This window comes from Salmo trutta, chromosome 37 (assembly GCF_901001165.1).
Source record: "Salmo trutta chromosome 37, fSalTru1.1, whole genome shotgun sequence".
Classification (NCBI taxonomy): Eukaryota; Metazoa; Chordata; class Actinopteri; order Salmoniformes; family Salmonidae; genus Salmo; species Salmo trutta.
In genome coordinates this window covers 30,188,908-30,208,894 of record NC_042993.1, presented here as the reverse complement: position 1 = coordinate 30,208,894, position 19,987 = coordinate 30,188,908, and the positions used below count along the sequence as shown (strand labels likewise).

Genomic DNA, 19,987 nt, shown 5'->3' with positions numbered 1-19,987 from the left:
CCATCACACCTCCCCCTCCATGCTTCACGGTAGGAACCACACATGCAGAGATCATCCCTTCACCTACTCTGCGTCTCACAAAGACACGGTTGGAACCCAAAATCTCAAATTTCGACTCATCAGACCAAAGGACAGATTTCCACCGGTCTAATGTCCATTGCTTGTGTTTCTTGGCCCAATCAAGTCTCTTCTTCTTATTGGTGTCCTTTAGTAGTGGTTTCTTTGCAGCAAACCAACCATGAAGGCCTGATTCACACAGGCTCCTCTGAATAGTTGATGTTGAGATGTGTCTGTTACTTGAACTTTGTGAAACATTTATTTGGGCTGCAATTTCTGAGGCTGGTAACTCTAATGAACTTATCCTCTGCAGCAGAGGTAACTTCCTTTCCCATGGCGGTTCTCATGAGAACCAGTTTCATCATAGCGCTTGATGATTTTTGCGACTGCACTTGAAGAAACTTTCAATGTTCTTGAAATTTTCCAGATTGACTGACCTTCATGTCTTAAAGTAAAGATGGACTGTCATTTCTCTTTGCTTATTTGAGCTGTTCTTGCCATAATATGGACTTAGCCTTATTTGGTAAAAGACTATCTTCGGAATACCACCCCTACCTTATCACAACACAACTGATTGGCTCAAACGCAATAAGTAGGAAAGATATTCAATTGTGTTGGTTGTCCATAGCTTATGCCTGCCCATACCATAACTCCACTGCCACCATGGGAAAGTCTATTCACAATGTTGACATCAGAAAACCGCTCGCCCACACGATGTCATACACGTGTCTGGGGATGTACTGCCAAATTCTCTAAAACGATGTTGGAGGTGGCATATGGCAGAGAAATGTACATTAAATTATCTGGCAACATCTCTGGCAGATAGTCCTGCACACAGCAAGCCAATTGCATGCTCTCTCAGAACTTGAGACATCTGTGGAATTGTGTTGGGTAAGGAATACCTGGGATAGGATATAGTAATCCTTCTGACCCCCCCCCCCAAAAAAAAGATATAGATGTACTATTGTAAAGTGGTTGTTCCACTGGATATCATAAGGTGAATGCACCAATTTGTAAGTCGCTCTGGATAAGAGCGTCTGCTAAATGACGTAAATGTAAAATGTAATGTTGTAAGTAACAATAACTATTCCGAGGACATAGACATATCTGATATTGGCAGAAAGCTTAAATTATTGTTCATGTAACTGCACTGTCCAATTTACAGTAGCTATTACAGTGAAAGAATACCATGCTATTGTTTGAGGAGAGTGCACAATTATGAACATGAAAATGTATTAATAAACCAATTAGGCACATTTGGGCAGTCTTGATACAACATTTTGAACAGCTATGCAATGGTTCATTGGATCAGTCTAAAACTTTGCACTGCTGTCATCTAGTGGCCAAAATCTAAATTGTGCCTGTGTAACCGATGTGAAATGGCTAGTTAGAGTGGTTGCTGCCCTTGACAGTTAGTGAAGAAACCATATTTTGCTGTAAAACAAGGTATATCGGGAAACATAAACTGCTGCAATGTACTATATTTCTTTAAAAGGCTAAACATGTCATTACTGCAGATAGGATAAGATTCATACACAGGCTTCGGCTTTTGTGGCGCGATGAGTAACGATGCTTCGTGGGTGTCAGTTGTTGATGTGTGCAAGGGTCCCTGGTTCGAGCGAAGAGAGGGACGGAAGCTACACTGTTACACCTGTGCTGGAATAATACATTATGGCCTTTCTCTTGCATTTCAAAGATGATGGTATAATCTTATACCAGATCTAATGTGTTATATTCTCCTACATTAATTTCACATTTCCACAAATGCCAGTGTTTCCTTTCAAATGGTATCAAGAATATGCATATCCTTGCTTCAGGTCCTGAGCTACAGGCAGTTACATTTGGGTATGTCATTTTAGGCGATTTTGTTTTTTTTAAAGGGTCGGATCCTTTAGAGTTTTTAACTGACTTGTTGAAAATTGTAACGTGGCTCAAATAGCGAGGATCAGTACAATATTTTAATTCCTGTGCAATTAATACTGTGTAATTAGTGGCCCTATCTGATTTGAATAAGAAACCGAATTCACAATGTCCAATTCCATTTTATTCAAAGCCTGTGTATGAATCTTATCCTATCTGTAGTAATGACATGTTTAGCCTTTTAAAGAAATATAGTACATTGCAGCAGTTTATGTTTCCCGATATACCTTGTTTTACAACAAAATATGGTTTCTTCACTAACTGTCAAGGGCAGCAGCCACTCTTATCACATACCTTGAACGAACGTGTCTCGTGATACAGACGTTACAATAACGAGTGCGTGCGTGTACGGGCATGCTCTGCTCTTTTGCCCACATTTCTTTGCGGAGTATCAACATTCCGCCCCACCCCGAAGAAACAATCATCACTGTACCTAAAACAGGAAGCAACGAGACATACGTTTTTACGAAGGCAGTCTGTGAAAACCACGTCAAACCGTGGAAGAAAATACGTTATTGTCCACGAGAAGAGAAACTACACATCAAAATCACAGCCTCTTATTGTGGATGCATTTGATTCAAGCTAAACGGAGAAGGGTATGTAAAAGACAGTCGACAACCGAAACGCAAATAATAGTACATTGTGGTTGTAGCGGCGCCCGACCATGTGACGGAAACGTTGTAATTCTGTTGACAGCTGTTTTGTTGCGCTGCTTGCAGCATCAACCGATTTAGTAAACATGTACGTTGTCTTGTTTAGTCTGTAAGAGCTTGTTAGGTTTCGACCTGCATAAGATGCGAGGAATGTCGTGTTATTCATCAGTTCAATTCGATGTTTGACAAAGCGACACATGCCTATTGTCAATACGCATATATTTCTATAGCCTCACGTAGGCCTACAGAACAAAATAGGCTAGACTATCACTGTTGGTCGAAGATCACATCATGCTATCACAGTGAATGTCACAATACGTTTTCCTCTAAGTAGTGCACACGCCAACTCTCAGTTGAATATTATGCTAGTACAGGCACCTTGGTCAGAACTACTTCATAAAGGAGTAGATGGAGAGAGCAGCCCACTCTGCGTGAAAAACATGATGTAAACAAGACTAACGTCATATAGCCTACCTGTAGTCCACAATGAGATGCATTCTCTGGACCTGCTGTGTTATAACCTAAGCCTATTTTATTCTAGCTGGTGAGAGCTGGCGTTATCTACAATGTTTTTGTTTTCAGAATGCATTTCACACTACAAGACATCTGTTACATAATTAGTTAGCTTACACACAGAGAAGGAACCAAACAAACAGAAACTCATAGGCCTACCCCCTTTTACTGCTTTGAAAGTATTTGTTTACATGTAGGTTAGTCACCTAACCAGGCTAATGCGGATCAGAAAAAAAACATTTGACCCCCAAAGCCATCCTCTATCATGATGTGCTGCGTTCTATAAATAAAAGCACATGCACGTGAGTGGGTTTTTCTATCTGAACTGCACTGATTTAGTGACTGAAAAGTCTATAGCCACGGTTCTCTCCAGGACTCGTAACACACAATAGAGGAGAAAAGGAACTGATACCAGACTTGGGTTTAAACTGGACACAGATGGGTGGACAGTGCACTTTTGGGACTATTTCCAAAATATGTCAAATACTATTATAGCCCAGGTCGAAACTGACAGACTTACATCATCGACATGTGTCCTCTTCTAAGTGCTGTTCTCAAAGAAGACATCTGGTAGTAGCAAATGAACAAAACACTAACTCCCGACTGAATTGAGAGGGGAAAAAAAGGAATCTGTAAGATCAATGTATTATGTACAAAAAATACAATGTACATCTCTTGTGGTGGAGAAGTGAGACCATTCTGCTTAAGTGGAACTTTGCATTCTCAGTTGTAGTTTTGAACAGAATTGACAGGAAAGCGATAGTTGTAGATTTTCCACTGAATAACCAGGTCATTGGAAGAGATTCCATAATATATGACGGAGGTGGTAACTCAGTCGGTCACAATTGCTCAGCTGTTTGTTTAACAGTCACGTGTCTTGGTGCTTTAACGTTCCTTCATTTGCCTTTCACAAAGCACACCTTCTCGCACCTGGCACTCTGCGTGAACACGATTTTGAGTGTGTCTATTGGCTATAACCCTCAGGTTGTCCTGATATAAGTTGGGACGTTTTGTGACTATTCATAGTATTCTGGTTGTTGTTGCTGTAGAGACCCAGGGGAATGGCTGGGTCTCTACGAAACCAGAGCAACAGTAAAGTCTTCTAGTTCTTTCCTCAAGCTGGTCCATATTAGACATGGATGTATCGGGGTATGAAGTAGCTTACAGATGCAATATAAGACTTGAAATGTGTGTAAATGCATCTGTGTGTATGTTATCCTGTGTGGGAAAGAACACGGAAGTGTATTTTTCTGTGTATGTTAGAGCGTCTCCTGTTTGCATGTCTAATGTGTGTGTGTAGGTGTACGTGTCTGCATGTGCATGCCTGTGCAAGCAGGTGAATCACCATGGTAACTTCCGTCCTCACACCCTCACCAACTTCCTCCCTTCTGTCTATCTCACTTCCTCTCCTGTCTGCGTCAGTTGGTGTTGCTTTCAGGCAGGTTGATTCATATCACCTTGAACTTCGTCATGTGACGCAAGAGAGGTGCAACCCGACTGTTCATGTGCACAGAAAGCCATGATGATGACAGCATAGTTGGCCGACGTGTTGAGCTCACCCAGCGTGGTCGGACTGTGCGTAGTGTCTACAACGTGCAGTAGAAACAGATGGGCAGGGATCATTTTCATGCCACCTGTGCCAAGTTTAGAATTCCTAGGTTTTAGTGGTGAACCCCAGGTGCCCGTGGATTGTGTAAGCTGTGGGCGAAGAGTATCAACGTACACTCCAGAAACAACGCTCTCTGGGAACACGATAGATGCATATCAGGGGATTTAGGCATGTCCATAAAGCAGAAAATAAACACACATCGACACCGGTCCTTAGGGCTGAGATTTATATTGCTGTACTCTTAAGTGCCTTCCTATGTTACTTATTTAGCCTGATGATAAGACTAATGATACTCCACTTGATACGATCTCTCTCACTCCTCAAAAGCATCAGGGTTGTTTTTGATCTCAAATTTGTTCTGGAGGATTCTACAGAATATAACCCAAGGATACTACTAACCCCAAACGCATTTCTCTGCTGTGAAGGTCCTCCAGAAATCACGGAATATAGTCTTCGGTGTTTGCTTCTTCTGCCCAGGGGTTGGGAGAGATTGTGTGGCAGTATGAGAGTTAAATGATGGACAGGATGTTGCCTGGAACTGGAAACATCACAGGTCATATGGAGTATCAGGATGAGATGCTATGGAGCAGAGAACAACTGCCCAAACTTCCTACTGTAAAAGACACAGCTGTCCGCATCAATGATTCAGTGCTGACTGAATGGGCCTAAAGCAAAGCTAGATTCTGCTGCTAATTTCTGGGCTTGCTATGTAGAACAGGACCACAGTGATGCTGCAATGCGGTCTATACTGGCATTTCTGCAAATTTAGGACTTAGACAGTGGACCGTGGTGTGACCATGGTGTTTACGGTCATCCTTTCTGTGAACTTCTAAAATGACAAAAACATCTTGAAGCCCAGTGAACAGGGATAGTGCCTTGCCCACAAGCATGACATTCAAACACTCACAAATCTCTCTTCCCAGTGCTTGAGGGAGCGATGAGTAGAGAGCAAAGGAAGGAGTAGAAGTGAAAGAGGAGAAGATCAAGAGACAGAAACCAGGACAGAGAGATATTTAAACAATAGCCTTTCTCTTCCCAGAGATTGAGCGAGATGAGTATGGAGGAAGAAGAGAAAGAGGAGAACATAAAGAGATAAGAAACAGGGATAGAGAAACATGAGCCTCTCTCTTCCTAGTAAAGTTTTCTTCCATCCAACTCTGTCTCCAGGTTCATGTTCACTAGACACGAAACGCAGTAAAAATGTACTGAAACAAGGAAGGGATAACATGGACTTGTCCGATAAGAAACATTCTTTTTTGTTTTCTGTCGCCAAAAAAAATTCCGTTGTGTGCCCTCATGAACACGACCTTGATTGCTGTACACCAGATGCTCTCTCCAAGGACAGATGTTGACCTCTGACCCTGGCTCTAGTGTCACTACCAGGGACTTAGTATCACTGAGTTTCTCCAAGTGGGTTACGTAAGCCCTTGGGCAACCAAGGGCACCTGGAGGGTTAAATGAAGCACTTGTCCACCTTCCACAAGGACGACTGTATATTAGCTCATTTCCATGGAATCGCCACACACATACACACCAGCCCCACACGTTATCTGACATAATGACAGGAAATCTGTCTGTTTGTGTGTGTGGGGTGTGTGAGAGTGACCGAGATGATGAGTGAGTGTATTGGTCTGCATTCAGCACCATGGACAGGGCAGTGCTTCTCACCCTAACTAAGACCACACAGAGCTGGGAGATACTACTGGCATGCATAACCTTCTGGGACTTTACCATTGTGGCCAGTTAACACTGATGATATGAGGACTTAGAGGGAGCGAGCCATGGCACCGTTCTACCCTGATATCTTAGAATGATATCTTAGTCCCATGGGCAAACTGCTCAGCAGCACTGTAAATAGTTTTCTTGCCTTTCCCAATCTCCGGAGTTCACTCTGAATAGAGAGCGTCTACTTCACTCAGTGTGCTCGCTGACCCTGTGTTTGGTACAGTGACCAGAATAGCGTGTCAAAGAGGAGGAAACTCAAATGTTTAGAGCAACGTTTAGGTTTGTTGTTCTCTGAGCCTGTAAAATGTATACACCCAGTGATGGGAACAAGAATATGTGTTCATTCTGTCAAACTTGAGATGTGTATCACATTGTGTCTTGCTTTTATTGTGCCCGCTGTTTGTATTACAGGATAATCCATAGTTCCTTCTGTCAGCAATCATAAATAGCTCTTTATCCCTAAAGGGCGTTTTATGTTGCAGGAAAGTAATATCCGTTTGTCTCGCAGGTTGGGAAGCAGAAGAAATGAATACTTATGTATCTGTTTCTCACTGTAGAGAAGGAAGATTGCTTTTTCTGGTGATACTTAAAACCATCACTCTCAGATGGAGATCTGGCGGTATGGCTTATGAATTGAGCTGTGATGCCTTTATCTCCAAGTTGGTACATGTTACAAATGGTGAGCTCTCCTCTCTTACGCTATGGGAGAGCAGTCATTTACAGTTGAAGTCGGAAGTTTACATACACCTTAGCCAAATACATTTAAACTCAGTTTTTCACAATTCCTGACATTTAATCCTAGTAAAAATTCCCTGTCTTAGGTCAGTTAGGATCACCACTTTATTTTAAGAATGTGAAATGTCAGAATAATACGAGAGAGAATGATTTATTTCAGCCTTTATTTCTTTCATCACATTCCCAGTAGGTCAGAGGTTTACATACACTCAATTAATATTTGGTAGCATTGCCTTTAAATTGTTTAACTTGGGTCAAATGTTTCGGGTAGCCTTCCACAAGCTTCCCACAATAAGTTGGGTGAAATTTGGCCCATTCCTCTTGACAGAGCTGGTGTAACTGAGCCAAGTTTGTTGGCCTCCTTGCTCGCACACACTTTTTCAGTTCTGCCCACATATTTTCTATAGGATTGAGGTCAGGGCTTTGTGATGACCACTCCAATACCTTGACTTTGTTGTCCTTAAGCCATTTTGCCACAACTTTAGAAGTATGCTTGGGGTCATTGTCCATTTGGAAGTCCCATTTGAGTCCAAGCCTTAACTTCCTGACTGATGTCTTGAGATGTTGCTTCAATATATCCACATCATTTTCCTGCCTCATGATGCCATCTATTTTGTGAAGTGCACCAGCCCCTCCTGCAGCAAAGCACCCCACAACATGATGCTGCCACCCCTGTGCTTCACAGTTGGGATGGTGTTTTTTGGCTTACAAGCCTCTTCCTTTTTCCTCCAAACATAATGATGGTCATTATGGCCAAGCAGTTCTATTTTTGTTTCATCAGACCAGCGGACATTCCTCCAAAAAGTACGATCTTTGTCCCCATCTTTGTCCCCATGTGCAGTTGCACCGTAGTCTTGCTTTTTTATGGCGGTTTTGGAGCAGTGGCTTCTTCCTTGCTGAGCGGCCTTTCAGGTTATGTCGATATAGGACTCGTTTTACTGTGGATATAGATACTTTTGTACCTGTTTTCTCCATCTTCACAAGGTCCTTTGCTGTTGTTCTGGGATTGATTTGCACTTTTCACACCAAAGTGTGTTCATCTCTAGGAGACAGAACGCGTCTCCTTCCTGAGCGGTATGACGGCTGCGTGGTCCCATGGTGTTTATACTTGCGTACTATTGTTTGTACAGATGAACGTGCTACATTCAGGCATTTGTAAATTGCTCCCAAGGATGAACCAGACTTGTGGAGGTCTACAATTTGTTTTCTGAGGTCTTGGCTGATTTCTTTTGATTTTCCCATGATGTCAAGCAAAGAGGCACTGAGTTTGAAGGTAGGCCATGAAATACATCCACAGGTACACCTCCAATTGACTCAAATGATGTCAATTAGCCTATCAGAAGCTTCTAAAGCCATGACATCATTTTCTGGAATTTTCCAAGCTGTTTAAAGGCACAGTCAACTTAGTGTGTGTAAACTTCTGACCCACTGGAATTGTGATACAGTGAATTATAAGTGAAATAATCTGTCTGTAAACAATTGTTGGAAAAATTACTTGTGTCATGCACAAAGTAGATGTCTTAAATGACTTGCCAAAACTATAGTTTGTAAACAAGACGTTTGTGGAGTGGTTGAAAAACGAGTTTTAATGACTCCAACTTAAGTGTATGTAAACTTCCGACTTCAACTGTAGATCCTCCGTGGATAGAGAGTGGACATACATTTTTAACAAACTCCCAGTTTCTTATGGGACTAGTATTAAATAAAAAGACATTAACAACTAGCTATCAGACAAACAACCCACTGACAGTATGATGGGCAACCAAGTCAGAAGGCAGTATGTTGATATGAGGAAGAGTGTACAGTATGAGGCCACTCAGCCAGACCAAATCAAAATATTTGAGTCTCATGGCCCTAGGTAACAGACAGCAGAGTAATCACACAAGCAGAACTTAGTCAGAGGGACTATAGATAATTGCTCATATGCACTGATGGCTGAGTGCTGCAGTGCTGTGAGTGCTGGCCTATATGTGAGGAGGGTCGTCCTATAATTAGTATGCTGCCCTGGTGCTGTATCTCCCGTACAACCTTCAAATAGAATAGGCAAAGATCATGTCCCCGGGGGGAAATCATTCTCTTCCACTGTCTCTGTCTCTTTATGTTCTCTTCCCCTGCCTGTAGTCTACCTCCCATTGATTTGCTAATAAGTCTTTGAGTCATAGAATCTTATAGAGGCCTATGTGCAAAAAAGGCAAGGAACGGATCATCTTATGTTGGATTGGAGGCTGCTGTGTAGAAGTTTAAATACAGCTTAGAGTTTTCTTTTATTGTTATGCTACGGCCATGTTTTGCAAGTCCTCGCAGGCTCCCGTTGTGGTTGTGTAATATTACTTTCAGGGAAACCTCGTCTCGGAAGGCCAGGTACTGTATTCTCTCACCACTTTTTTTGTGACATAGATATTCTCTGGGTGTTATTTTTGGTTTCCCAGAACCTTGCAGATAATACGTTCACAGAGTTTCTCACACTCCCAACCGTGGGAAGAATGTTAACACGTTGTCGGTGTGGTTACTTGAAAGGTGGTCTTGTTCACAGGCAAAGCCAGGAATGCATTTCATCTTTCTAGTCTGGAGAAAGATGGCAAAGCATACAGAAGGGTCGGCGTCTTACTTTGGTTTGCTAGTCTTTTGTCAATTCGTTTTCTGCGTTACATTTTCATATAGCCTAGTTGTTTGTCTTTCTTGGTTAGAGCTATTGAACTACGTAACCATGCCTACATGATTGAGCCCAAAGTATGTCGTTTTCTGTTAGTAACAGCAGATTATTCCAAAGCCGACGTGTAAGACCTCTTTTTGTTTTGAAGGGAAACGTTCAATTCACAGAGCAACTCGCGTACACTCCTCCTCCTCTTTGCTTTCAGCGGTCTGCTGAAATCTATCACCCATAACTCGGGCATCGTGGCTGCTTTCAGTCTCACCTGTCTGTTTGAAAATGGAGACGTTCTCAAGATGACAGGCGGTGTGCTCTGGTGGTGGGATGAGCTTCCAAAAAGGCCCGTAGCAACAAAGCTGGAGTTTTTTTTGGCTCTGGATCTGAAAGACCCATTTTAATTTTAATTTGAATGGCTATCAAGATGCTGCTTTGTACTCTGTTTCTAATCTTAAGCCATATGCAGTAGTATACTGTATGAGACATCAAGGGCTACATTTGGCCTCTGAAAAATGCTCTAATCTGCTCTCTATACTGTATATGCTGTAGGTAATACTCACTATATTGCAGAGGTAATCATCCTGTAACTGTACATGTCGTAGGTAATTCTCACTATATTGCAGAGTTAATCATCTTGTAACTTTCTTTTATGATGTCCATGAGAAAAGGTTGTTCCCGTACATTTACTTTAAACTCACATTTATAATCACAACCGCTACACGGTAATCGTAAAATAAATGTTATGAGATTGTTGCTGCTGCAATATTGTAATTATTAAAGGGTCAATCTGCAGTTCCAATACTAATAATAATAGTAAGGCATCTCCACCACTGTTTTGGGAAAAAGCTGAGGGGTGGGGCTGGAGAAAAGTAACCACTCTGAAATTCATAGACAGAGCTCTGGATTCAAGGACCGACCATCCATTTAATAAAAATATATAGTTTTACCATGTTTTGAGGCCATACAGTGTTTCTTTACATTTACAGTTGAAGTCGGAAGTTTACATACACTTAGGTTGGAGTCATTAAAACTCGTTTTTCAACCACTCCACAAATTTCTTGTTAACAGACGGTTCAGACATCTACTTTGTGCATGACACAAGTAATTTTTCCAACAATTGTTTACAGACAGATTATTTCACTTATAATTCAGTGTATCACAATTCCAGTTTGTCAGAAGTTTACATACACTAAGTTGACTGTGCCTTTAAACAGCTTGGAAAACTCCAGAAAATGGCTTTAGAAGCCAGAAGTCATGGCTTTAGAAGCTTCTGATAGGCTAATTGACATCATTTGAGTCAATTGGAGGTGTACCTGTGGATGTACTTCAAGGCCTACCATCAAACTCAGTGCCTTTTTCTTGACATCATGGGAAAATCAAAAGAAATCAGCCAAGGAAGAGGTTTGCAAGCCGAAGAACACCATCCCAACCGTGAAGCACGGGGGTAGCAGCATCATGTTGTGGGGGTGCTTTGCTGCAGTAGAGACTGGTGCACTTCACAAAATAGATGGCATCATGAGGAAGGAAAATTATGTGGATATATTGAAGCAACATCTCAAGACATCAGTCAGGAATTTAAAGCTTGGTCGCAAATGGGACTTCCAAATGGACAATGACCCCAGGCATACTTCCAAAGTTGTGGCAAAATGGCTTAAGGACAACAAGTCAAGGTATTGGAGTGGCCATCACAAAGCCCTGACCTCAATCCTATAGAAATTGTGGGCAGAACTGAAAAGTGTGTGCGAGCATGGAGGCCTACAAACCTGACTCAGTTACACCAGCTCTGTCAGGAGGAATGGGCCAAAATTCACCCAACTTGTTGTGGGAAGCTTGTGGAAGGCTACCCGAAACGTTTGACCCAAGCTAAACAATTTAAAGGCAATGCTACCAAATACTAATTGAGTGTATGTAAACTTCTTACCCAATTGGCAATTTGATGAAAGAAATAAAACTTGAAATAAATCATTCTCTCTACTATTATTCTGACATTTCACATTCTAATCATAAAGTGATCCTAACTGACCTAAGTCAGGGAATTTTTACTAGGATTAAATGTCAGGGATTGTGAAAAAAAGAGTTTAAATGTATTTGGCTAAGGTGTATGTAAACATCCGACTTCAACTGTACATCGTTAACAAACATTGGAGTGAAACAAGCTTATATTTTGCGTTCCGATGGGGTATGACAGTTGAACTAATCTCATGAGATATTTACAAGCTATATTCTTCAATAATCAATGAGTATACTATATATAATTCATTTAAAAGTCCCCAAATGAATGTAGCAATAACAGATTGCCCCTTAGGTAGGCCTATTTCTAGTGCAGATCAGTGCATTAATGCAGAGGTAAAATAAAGCCTTTCCCCCTCCCCTACTGTGAATGCTAAAGCCAGTGGAAACAGCTCCCTATTACAGCATGATATCAGAACCCATTTGAAACCCCCACGTGACAGAAAACAACCATCTCATCTCTCATGCTGTGTAGCCTACTGTCACACATAAGTAGGGCTGCATTCAGTCCCAACAAAAGACAATGTAACAAAAATGCATCATAGCTCCCAGCACACACGGGTCACATCCCGGATTCACTCAATGCCATTACAAGTAAATTAAGTGTTTCAGCACGCTCATTATTTCTCATGATTTAGTTGTCCAAAAGCATCACTCAGTTGTTAGGATCAACAGTGCGTAGTGCTGTGCCCAACCCCTTGCGTACAGGCCCCGAGATTTGGGACATATTCAAATGCTATATCAAGCATAGTGTGGGCACCACGCTCAGTGTGTTTTTAATCACGATCTTGCTCTCTGAGACACCGGATGTTTATTATCGGAATTCGAAATGTGCGGTGAGCAGTGCTCCCCTGCTGCCAGAACAATGAGAAAAGTTTCATCAGCCGCACAGTCCGTGTCTTTGTCTCTAATTCCAGACTGTTCTGCTCAATGTTTCATGTGGTAATTTGTTTCGGGCATGAGGGCTTTAAGATTTACCTTTTTGTTAAGGTAAAGATGAGATTGGAGCATTGATACAGGATTTATTCTTCATTACCTTGTCAATTGGATCAATGTTATTACAGGAGACATATCCAATTGATTTAATTCTTCATTATTTTCTGGCTTCTGGACTAAAACCTAATTATGACAAGATAAAGTGTGCCTATTTCTGTAATGAATATGAACTAGGTGGGTTGAGATTATTAAATATAAAAGCACTAAACCTCTCTCTAAAAGCTTCACTTATACAAAAGTTTAACTTGAACCCAAAATGGTTCTCAAGTAGATTACTAAGAAAAGCTCATCCATTGTTTAAAAATTGCCTTTGTGCAAATTGCCATGTTTGATTTTCGATTAATTAATCTTTTTCAAACTAGCATTGCAGAGTTGGTTACAATTTCAATTTCGTCCCAAAAAGATATAACAAATGTTACGGTTGAACTCAAATTTGCTGGATGATAAGACCTGTATTTATGGAAAAGATGATTGGGTATTTTGTTTTTAAGGCAGGTGGCAAATCCAATCAAATCAAATTGTATTGGTCACATACACATGGTTAGCAGATGTTAATGCGAGTGTAGCGAAATGCTTGTGCTTCTAGTTCCGACCGTGCAGTAATATCTAACAAGTAATCTAACAATTTCACAACAACTACGTTATGCATGCTGGTGTAAAGGAATGAATAAGAATATGTACATGTAAATATATGGATGAGCGATGGCCGAACGGCACAGGCAAGATGCAGTAGATGGTATAGAGTACAGTATACACATTTGAGATGAGTAATGTAGGGTATGTAAACATTATATAAAGTGCCATTGTTTATGTGACTAGTGATACATTTATTACATCCAATTGTTAATTATTAAAGTGGCTAGAGATTGAGTCTGTATGTTGGCAGCAGCCACTCAATGTTAGTGATGGCTGTTTAACAGTCTGATGGCCTTGAGATAGAAGCTGTTTTTCAGTCTCTCGGTCCCAGCTTTGATGCACCTGTACTGACGTCGCCTTCTGGATGATAGCGGGGTGAACAGGCAGTGGCTCGGGTGGTTGTTGTCCTTGATGATCTTTTTGGCCTTCCTGTAACATCGGGTGGTGTAGGTGTCCTGGAGGGCATGTAGTTTGCCCCTGGTGATGCGTTGTGCAGACCTCACTACCCTCTGGAGAGCCTTACGGTTGTGGGCGGAGCAGTTGCCGTACCCGGCGATGATACGGCCCAACAGGATGCTCTCGATTGTGCATCTGTAAAAGTTTGTTAGTGTTTTTGGTAACGAGCCAAATTTCTTCAGCCTCCTGAGGTTGAAGAGGCACTGTTGCGCCTTCTTCACCATGCTGTCAGTGTGGGTGGACCATTTCAGTTTGTCCGTGATGTGTACGCCGAGGAACTTAAAACTTTCCACCTTTTCCACTACTGTCCCGCCGATGTGCTTCCTCTGCTGTTTCCTGAAGTCCACGATCATCTCCTTTGTTTTGTTGACATTGAGTGTGAGGTTATTCTCCTGACACCACACTCTGAGGGCCCTCACCTCCTCCCTGTAGGCTGTCTCGTTGTTGTTGGTAATCAAGCCTACCACTGTAGTGTCGCCTGCAAACTTGATGATTGAGTTGGAGGCGTGCATGGCCACGCAGTCATGGGTGAACAGGGAGTACAGGAGAGGGCTGAGAACACACCCTTGTGGGGCCACAGTGTTGAGGATCAGCGGGGTGGAGATGTTGTTTCCTCCTCTCACCACCTGGGGGCGGCCCGTCAAAGTCCAGGACCCAGTTGCACAGGGCGGGGTCGAGACCCAGGGTCTCGAGCTTAATGACGAGTTTGGAGGGCACTATGGTGTTAAATGTTGAGCTGTAATCGATGAACAGCATTCTTACATAGGTATTCCTCCTGTCCAGATGGGTTAGGGCAGTGCGGTTTCGAGAGCAGCAGGAGGAGGTAGGGAACTGGTCCGTCTGCCCAATATAAAGGATCAAAACTGGTGGAGGAACAAAAATAGAATAAATAGGAAAGCATAGCAGTTTCATTTGAGGACCAGGATGTTGACAACTGTGCCATACAGATTTCAAAATAGCTGGGAAGTGATTATTGATGTACTAATTCCATGGTACAGGGTGTATGAGTTGATATATAAAACGACGCAAGATTCAAGACTTACTGCCTTTCAGCTAAAATGATTGTACAGAATTCTTGCCACCAACAAAATGTTCAATATTTGTGGCATACAATCAACACAGCTCAGGAGATTTTGATGTGATGATACAGAATCAATAGACCATTTATTTTGATATTGCCCTCAGGTAGCTTGTTTCTGGTCTCAGGATCAGGAATGGCTGAAAATGCATAACATTGATCTAAAATTTACCCTAGAAGTATCTGGAGAGACTTGGTCAGTCAGTTACTGATATACAAATACTCTTAGTGAAAGTATTTATCTTCAACTCGCAATCTGTGGATTCTATTCGATTAGATTCAAATTGTATGTTAAACATCACAGCATAGTTGAAAGAGATATATATATATATATATATATATATATATATATATATATATATATATATATATATATATATATATATATATATATATATATATATATATATATATATATATATATGGCACGAAGAAATCCAAAGAGGGTGGTCAGCAGAGATAGGTGGGATAGACTGAAGGAAACTGAGGGTTGGGATGTGGAACTGCAGACAAGTGGGAGTGGAGTTGCTGGGCCGGGGATAGAATGACGGTCAAAGATAAAAGTCTAAAATAAAGTAAAAAATAATAATAATAATAATAATAGGTTTTGAATGACACTATGCCTGTTTGCCTGAGACTGATGCTGCACAGGTGCTTGTACGCATGTACACATGCATATACACAAACCCGCATTCAAACGCACACGTGACACACACACACACGCATACACACAGGTAAATAGTGCCACACATGCACGGAAACGTATACAGTTGGCCTTGCTGTTTAGATGTTTGTTTTCCTTGATATGTTTTTATTTTGCGTGACCGGTTTTGGTTTTCCTTTTGTTTTTCTCTTTTTTTTCCTCATTTGTTAATTTTGTTGGTTGTTGGTGCATTGGGGGATGGTGGCGTGGGGTGGAGAATGGAGGAAGAGGGATTTATGTGATTTTTATGAAGTATTGTTTCTCCAATTTTTAATGTCAGCTCTGTCGGTTTCAGTGGCAGCAGAGAGTCTCTGATTTAAAGGAGTGTTGTATTTCCGGATGGGTCTGATACCATTCTTCTCTTTTCTCCACAGTCTCTGTTGACAACATGGGACAGCATCTAGGAAAACGCGAGCCACAGCCACAGAGCAAGGTAAGCATCTCAGTTGGAAGTGTATGTATGCATGATTTTGTGCAAGTATACAGGATATTAGTGCTCAGCGATTAACCGAAATGTTGGTTTATTTTTGTTTTTTGAAATAAGTAATTGACCTACATTAGTTAAATTATTTGTTTTCTGTGCTCTCAATGCGCCGTTTGTGCCGTCTAGAGAGATTACTCTCTGGGACATCATAGTCAAATGAAGTAAATGTGGTAATTAACTACAATGACCAGAATCCATTACGCCTATATTGGTTCTAGCCTGCCTGTGGGGCCAGCAGACAGACACTGAGGGGAAGGAGCGCGATAGAGAGACACGAGAGGGATAGAGAGCAGTTGCTTAGGTGTCTCTACCTGACAATGCATCTAATAGATTCATAGGTGTTATTTAGCAGTCTTAAAATCTACTTTGAAGAACTGCTGAAACAGTGGTTTTTGTCAGACAGCCAGCAGTTAGCCAGCTAGGCTAGCCAACTAGCCTGAAGGATGACTCTTTGGGGAACAGAGGTAGATGGCTGGCTGGCTACTGCCTGAGCAGAGATTAGATAACGACTTGAAATAAAATAATAAATCATCAAATATATAGAGATTTTTTTTTTATATGTACACAACAACTGAAATATTTTATTAAAGTAATGTGAATTAAGGATGATTTATTAATAGGTGATATGCAGAAATGGGCAGTCATTGGGGTTGTGTTAATGAAATAATATCATCATCATCATCATACTAAAAACAAATGTGTAACATTTATGTGAATAAATGATGGTTAGAGCCTGATAAGTGATAGTAATGGGCAGTCACTACCAATCAATTATTTTATTCTGTGTTGTTACAGCAGTAAACCCACAATGCATTTATTGTTTAAAAAAATATTGAAAATGTAAAAAAAAAGCACTAATCGCTCAGCACTACAGGACATACACAGTATACGCTTTTAGTGCACATAGATGTGCATTGTGTGTAAGATACGTTTGATCCTTTTGTTTTTTTATGGGAGTAATACTGACAATGGTAAAGTTCAAAGTGATTGTAGACTGTAGAGCCTCTCATGTCATTCACAGCTTAAGCCTTTATCAGGGAGGTGAGGCAGAACTTTGGACCCTGCTACAGTTTAGTCATGCAGTCGTCCGTCAGAACTATGGAGTTATGACCGTTTAAAAAAAAAAAAAAAAAGAGCTCTCAATCAAATCTGAAGCACTCAGAAAAATACAAATGGCTTCAAAAAGAGTCTGGCGCGGCACTTGAATAATATAACACTCAAATGAACGCCAGACAAAGGTTGCATTCCAAGTGGCACCCTTTTCCCTTATGTGGTGCACTACTTTTGACCAGGGCCCAAACTGTTTACACTGAGAGCATTTTCTTAATATTTTATTGGAAATAATAATGGACCTACATTTATAAACTTTCTCCTCTGTCAAGCTTGCTAAAGGTCATCGAAACTTAACCTAGACATTCAGGGAGCATCGAACTATTTTTTTTAAATAGCTTTTGACTGCGAGGAAATATAATAAATTGTAAGTGCGGACCTCCAGACCTTGGTGAAGTCCGAATGCGGCGCTCAGGGCAAAATGAGCTTGACACCCTCAATATTTTTTTGATCACTCCTTCTCTTTTCTGCCACTCCTTCTCTCTCTCCATGCTTCTGGGGAGATGATTTTCTTTATGGGCAGTCCAGTCCTGAGAGAGGTGGGTTTTTTATCAGTGGGAGTGTTGCGACTCGGAGCCGCTGAGTCTTCTTATTGACTTGCCAGATCTTAGAGTGGCGGACTGGCGGTGTTGCCAGGCAGTGGTTAATTAGCTAGTATCGGAGTGTGCCTGGGTGGTCAGGACACTAGGATTTTAGTAAGTGATGACAAAGTTCACCTGCTAGAGGAGGAAAGGTTATGTCAGGTCAGGTCTCAGGAGCTAGCCTGGTTATATAACTAGGCCGTTTCAGGTTAATGTTGGATGTGATGTACAGCATCTTTCGATTCATCATTTTCAGCAGAGTCGTAGCCCTGTCTTGTTCGGGGTCACAGAATCAGAACGAGGTTTTTCAAATGACAAACTGACGAATATTAGAAGACTTTTGGTGATGGACTGATTCCCAACTCGCATTCATTTAGAATATCACCCGGTTACACCTCAGAAAGATGACATTTCCTTGCTTGTCATTGCTATGGGTTGGGACTCCTATGCAAAGCTAAACTGCTCGCTCTTAATGATGAAATAGATCTTTCAACTGTAATGACTGTAGCTGTGGAGGGTACAGTGTTACTTACTCAAGAAGAGTCGTTGGTGTGTGTTTATTTCATCAAAATGTGAAGGAGAAAGCAGTATCTCCGTGGCACGATGCATTTATTGACAGATGGTCGTTTAGACATCCCACCGATGAAATTCTCAGTCTTGGCGGGCATATATGTTGCCATGGCGATATCCGATGCGTTATGTTAGGCCATTCAATGGCTCATTTCATCGCCGCGTCACCGACATCCATCCAGCCACCCACCTCACACAATACACAGAGACGAAAGCAGCGTCAGTGTCCCTTTTCCTTCAGTAAGGATGAATGGACCATTTGGAAGATTATTATGAATTACATTTGACCTTTTAGTCATTTAGCAGATGCTCTTATCCAGAGACAACTAGAGACATTTTTTTATTAATTTTTTGTACGAATCAGCTTATTGTCAATTTCATACTATCATTAGCTCAGGGCCAATGGTCCACAAGAGCCCATTCAGCTCCCACCCAAAGAGTCCAGCTGTCCAGTAACGTTGAGCTCATCTCAACCATCCTACACATTGAGTGATGTCATGTTTTATATCATGTCTCAAACACTGATGCTTTTACCCTTTTGGGGAAGATTTGTCAGTTCTATCATTAGTTAATTTGTTATTCTTTTCTGTTGAACTAGCCTTCATAAATTATTCAATTACAATGCTTTTAAAAGTCAAGTATCATCAGTCAATGGGGGTGTTTGGTAGTGAGGGGGGGGGGGGGGGGGGGCGATTAAATCGATACAGTTGAGTGTCACGAATTTATATAGACTCTGACGTCAACTATGAATTCTCTAAAAGAAGGAAGTTAAATTAAGCTACTGCTAGTCAGCTGTTCCTGCACAAAAAAATATGTTTGGGACATTGAATCGCAAAAAATTGCGGTATCGAATACATATAGAATCGTGATACATATAGAATGGCAATACATACTGTATCATATCGACACCTAAGTAACGTGATAATATCGTGTTCTGAGGTCCTGGCAATTCCCAGCCCTAGTGTTTGGGTGCTCGTTCTGAAGCTGGTTAGCCCTCTGTGGCTTGTTCTGTCCACTCAGTAGAATAAACTGGATTAAGCCAAAGCCTTAGAAAGCCTTTGTGCAGAAGAGGACTGGCACAGATAAGATAAAACCTTTGGCTGTGGGGTTGCTTGACTCATAGAGAATAGCTATTCTTCTATTTCTATGGCTTGATGTCTGTAAGTCCCTGGGTGGCTCTGTTACTGTAGGTAGTGAATACAACATGTATGATTAAAAACAACATTCTCACCTTTTTGTATGATTCATTTGTGTTCCATGTAAATATCTCAAGAATTGTCAATATGACCTAACTTAAAGGTCTACATTTATAGTGTAGAGGTCCATGCTCAAAACAAAATCTTTGATCTTTTTATAGATGGTAGACCTATACATGAAACAGTTTTCTGAGGAGGTTTCATCTGCTGTTATTCCATGTGCTCTATACATACGGTAAGTGATCAAGGGGGATAGCACAAGGACACCGTCATTGGCGCCATAAAAAAAACCTGGATCTAACAAAGTG

At 41.3% G+C, this 19,987-nt stretch overlaps 1 protein-coding gene across 1 annotated transcript in view; it reads left to right on the top strand.

Annotated features, from left to right (window-relative positions):
* The first annotated feature begins 2,375 nt into the window (after window positions 1-2,375).
* LOC115177311 (myelin basic protein) overlaps window positions 2,376-19,987 on the top strand; it is a 45,821-nt gene continuing 28,209 nt past the window's right edge. The window contains exons 1-2 of the mRNA XM_029737963.1: window positions 2,376-2,573; window positions 16,113-16,171. Coding sequence (XP_029593823.1) covers window positions 16,127-16,171 — 45 coding nt within the window. The 5' untranslated portion in view covers window positions 2,376-2,573; window positions 16,113-16,126. The remainder of the gene's footprint in view (window positions 2,574-16,112; window positions 16,172-19,987) is intronic.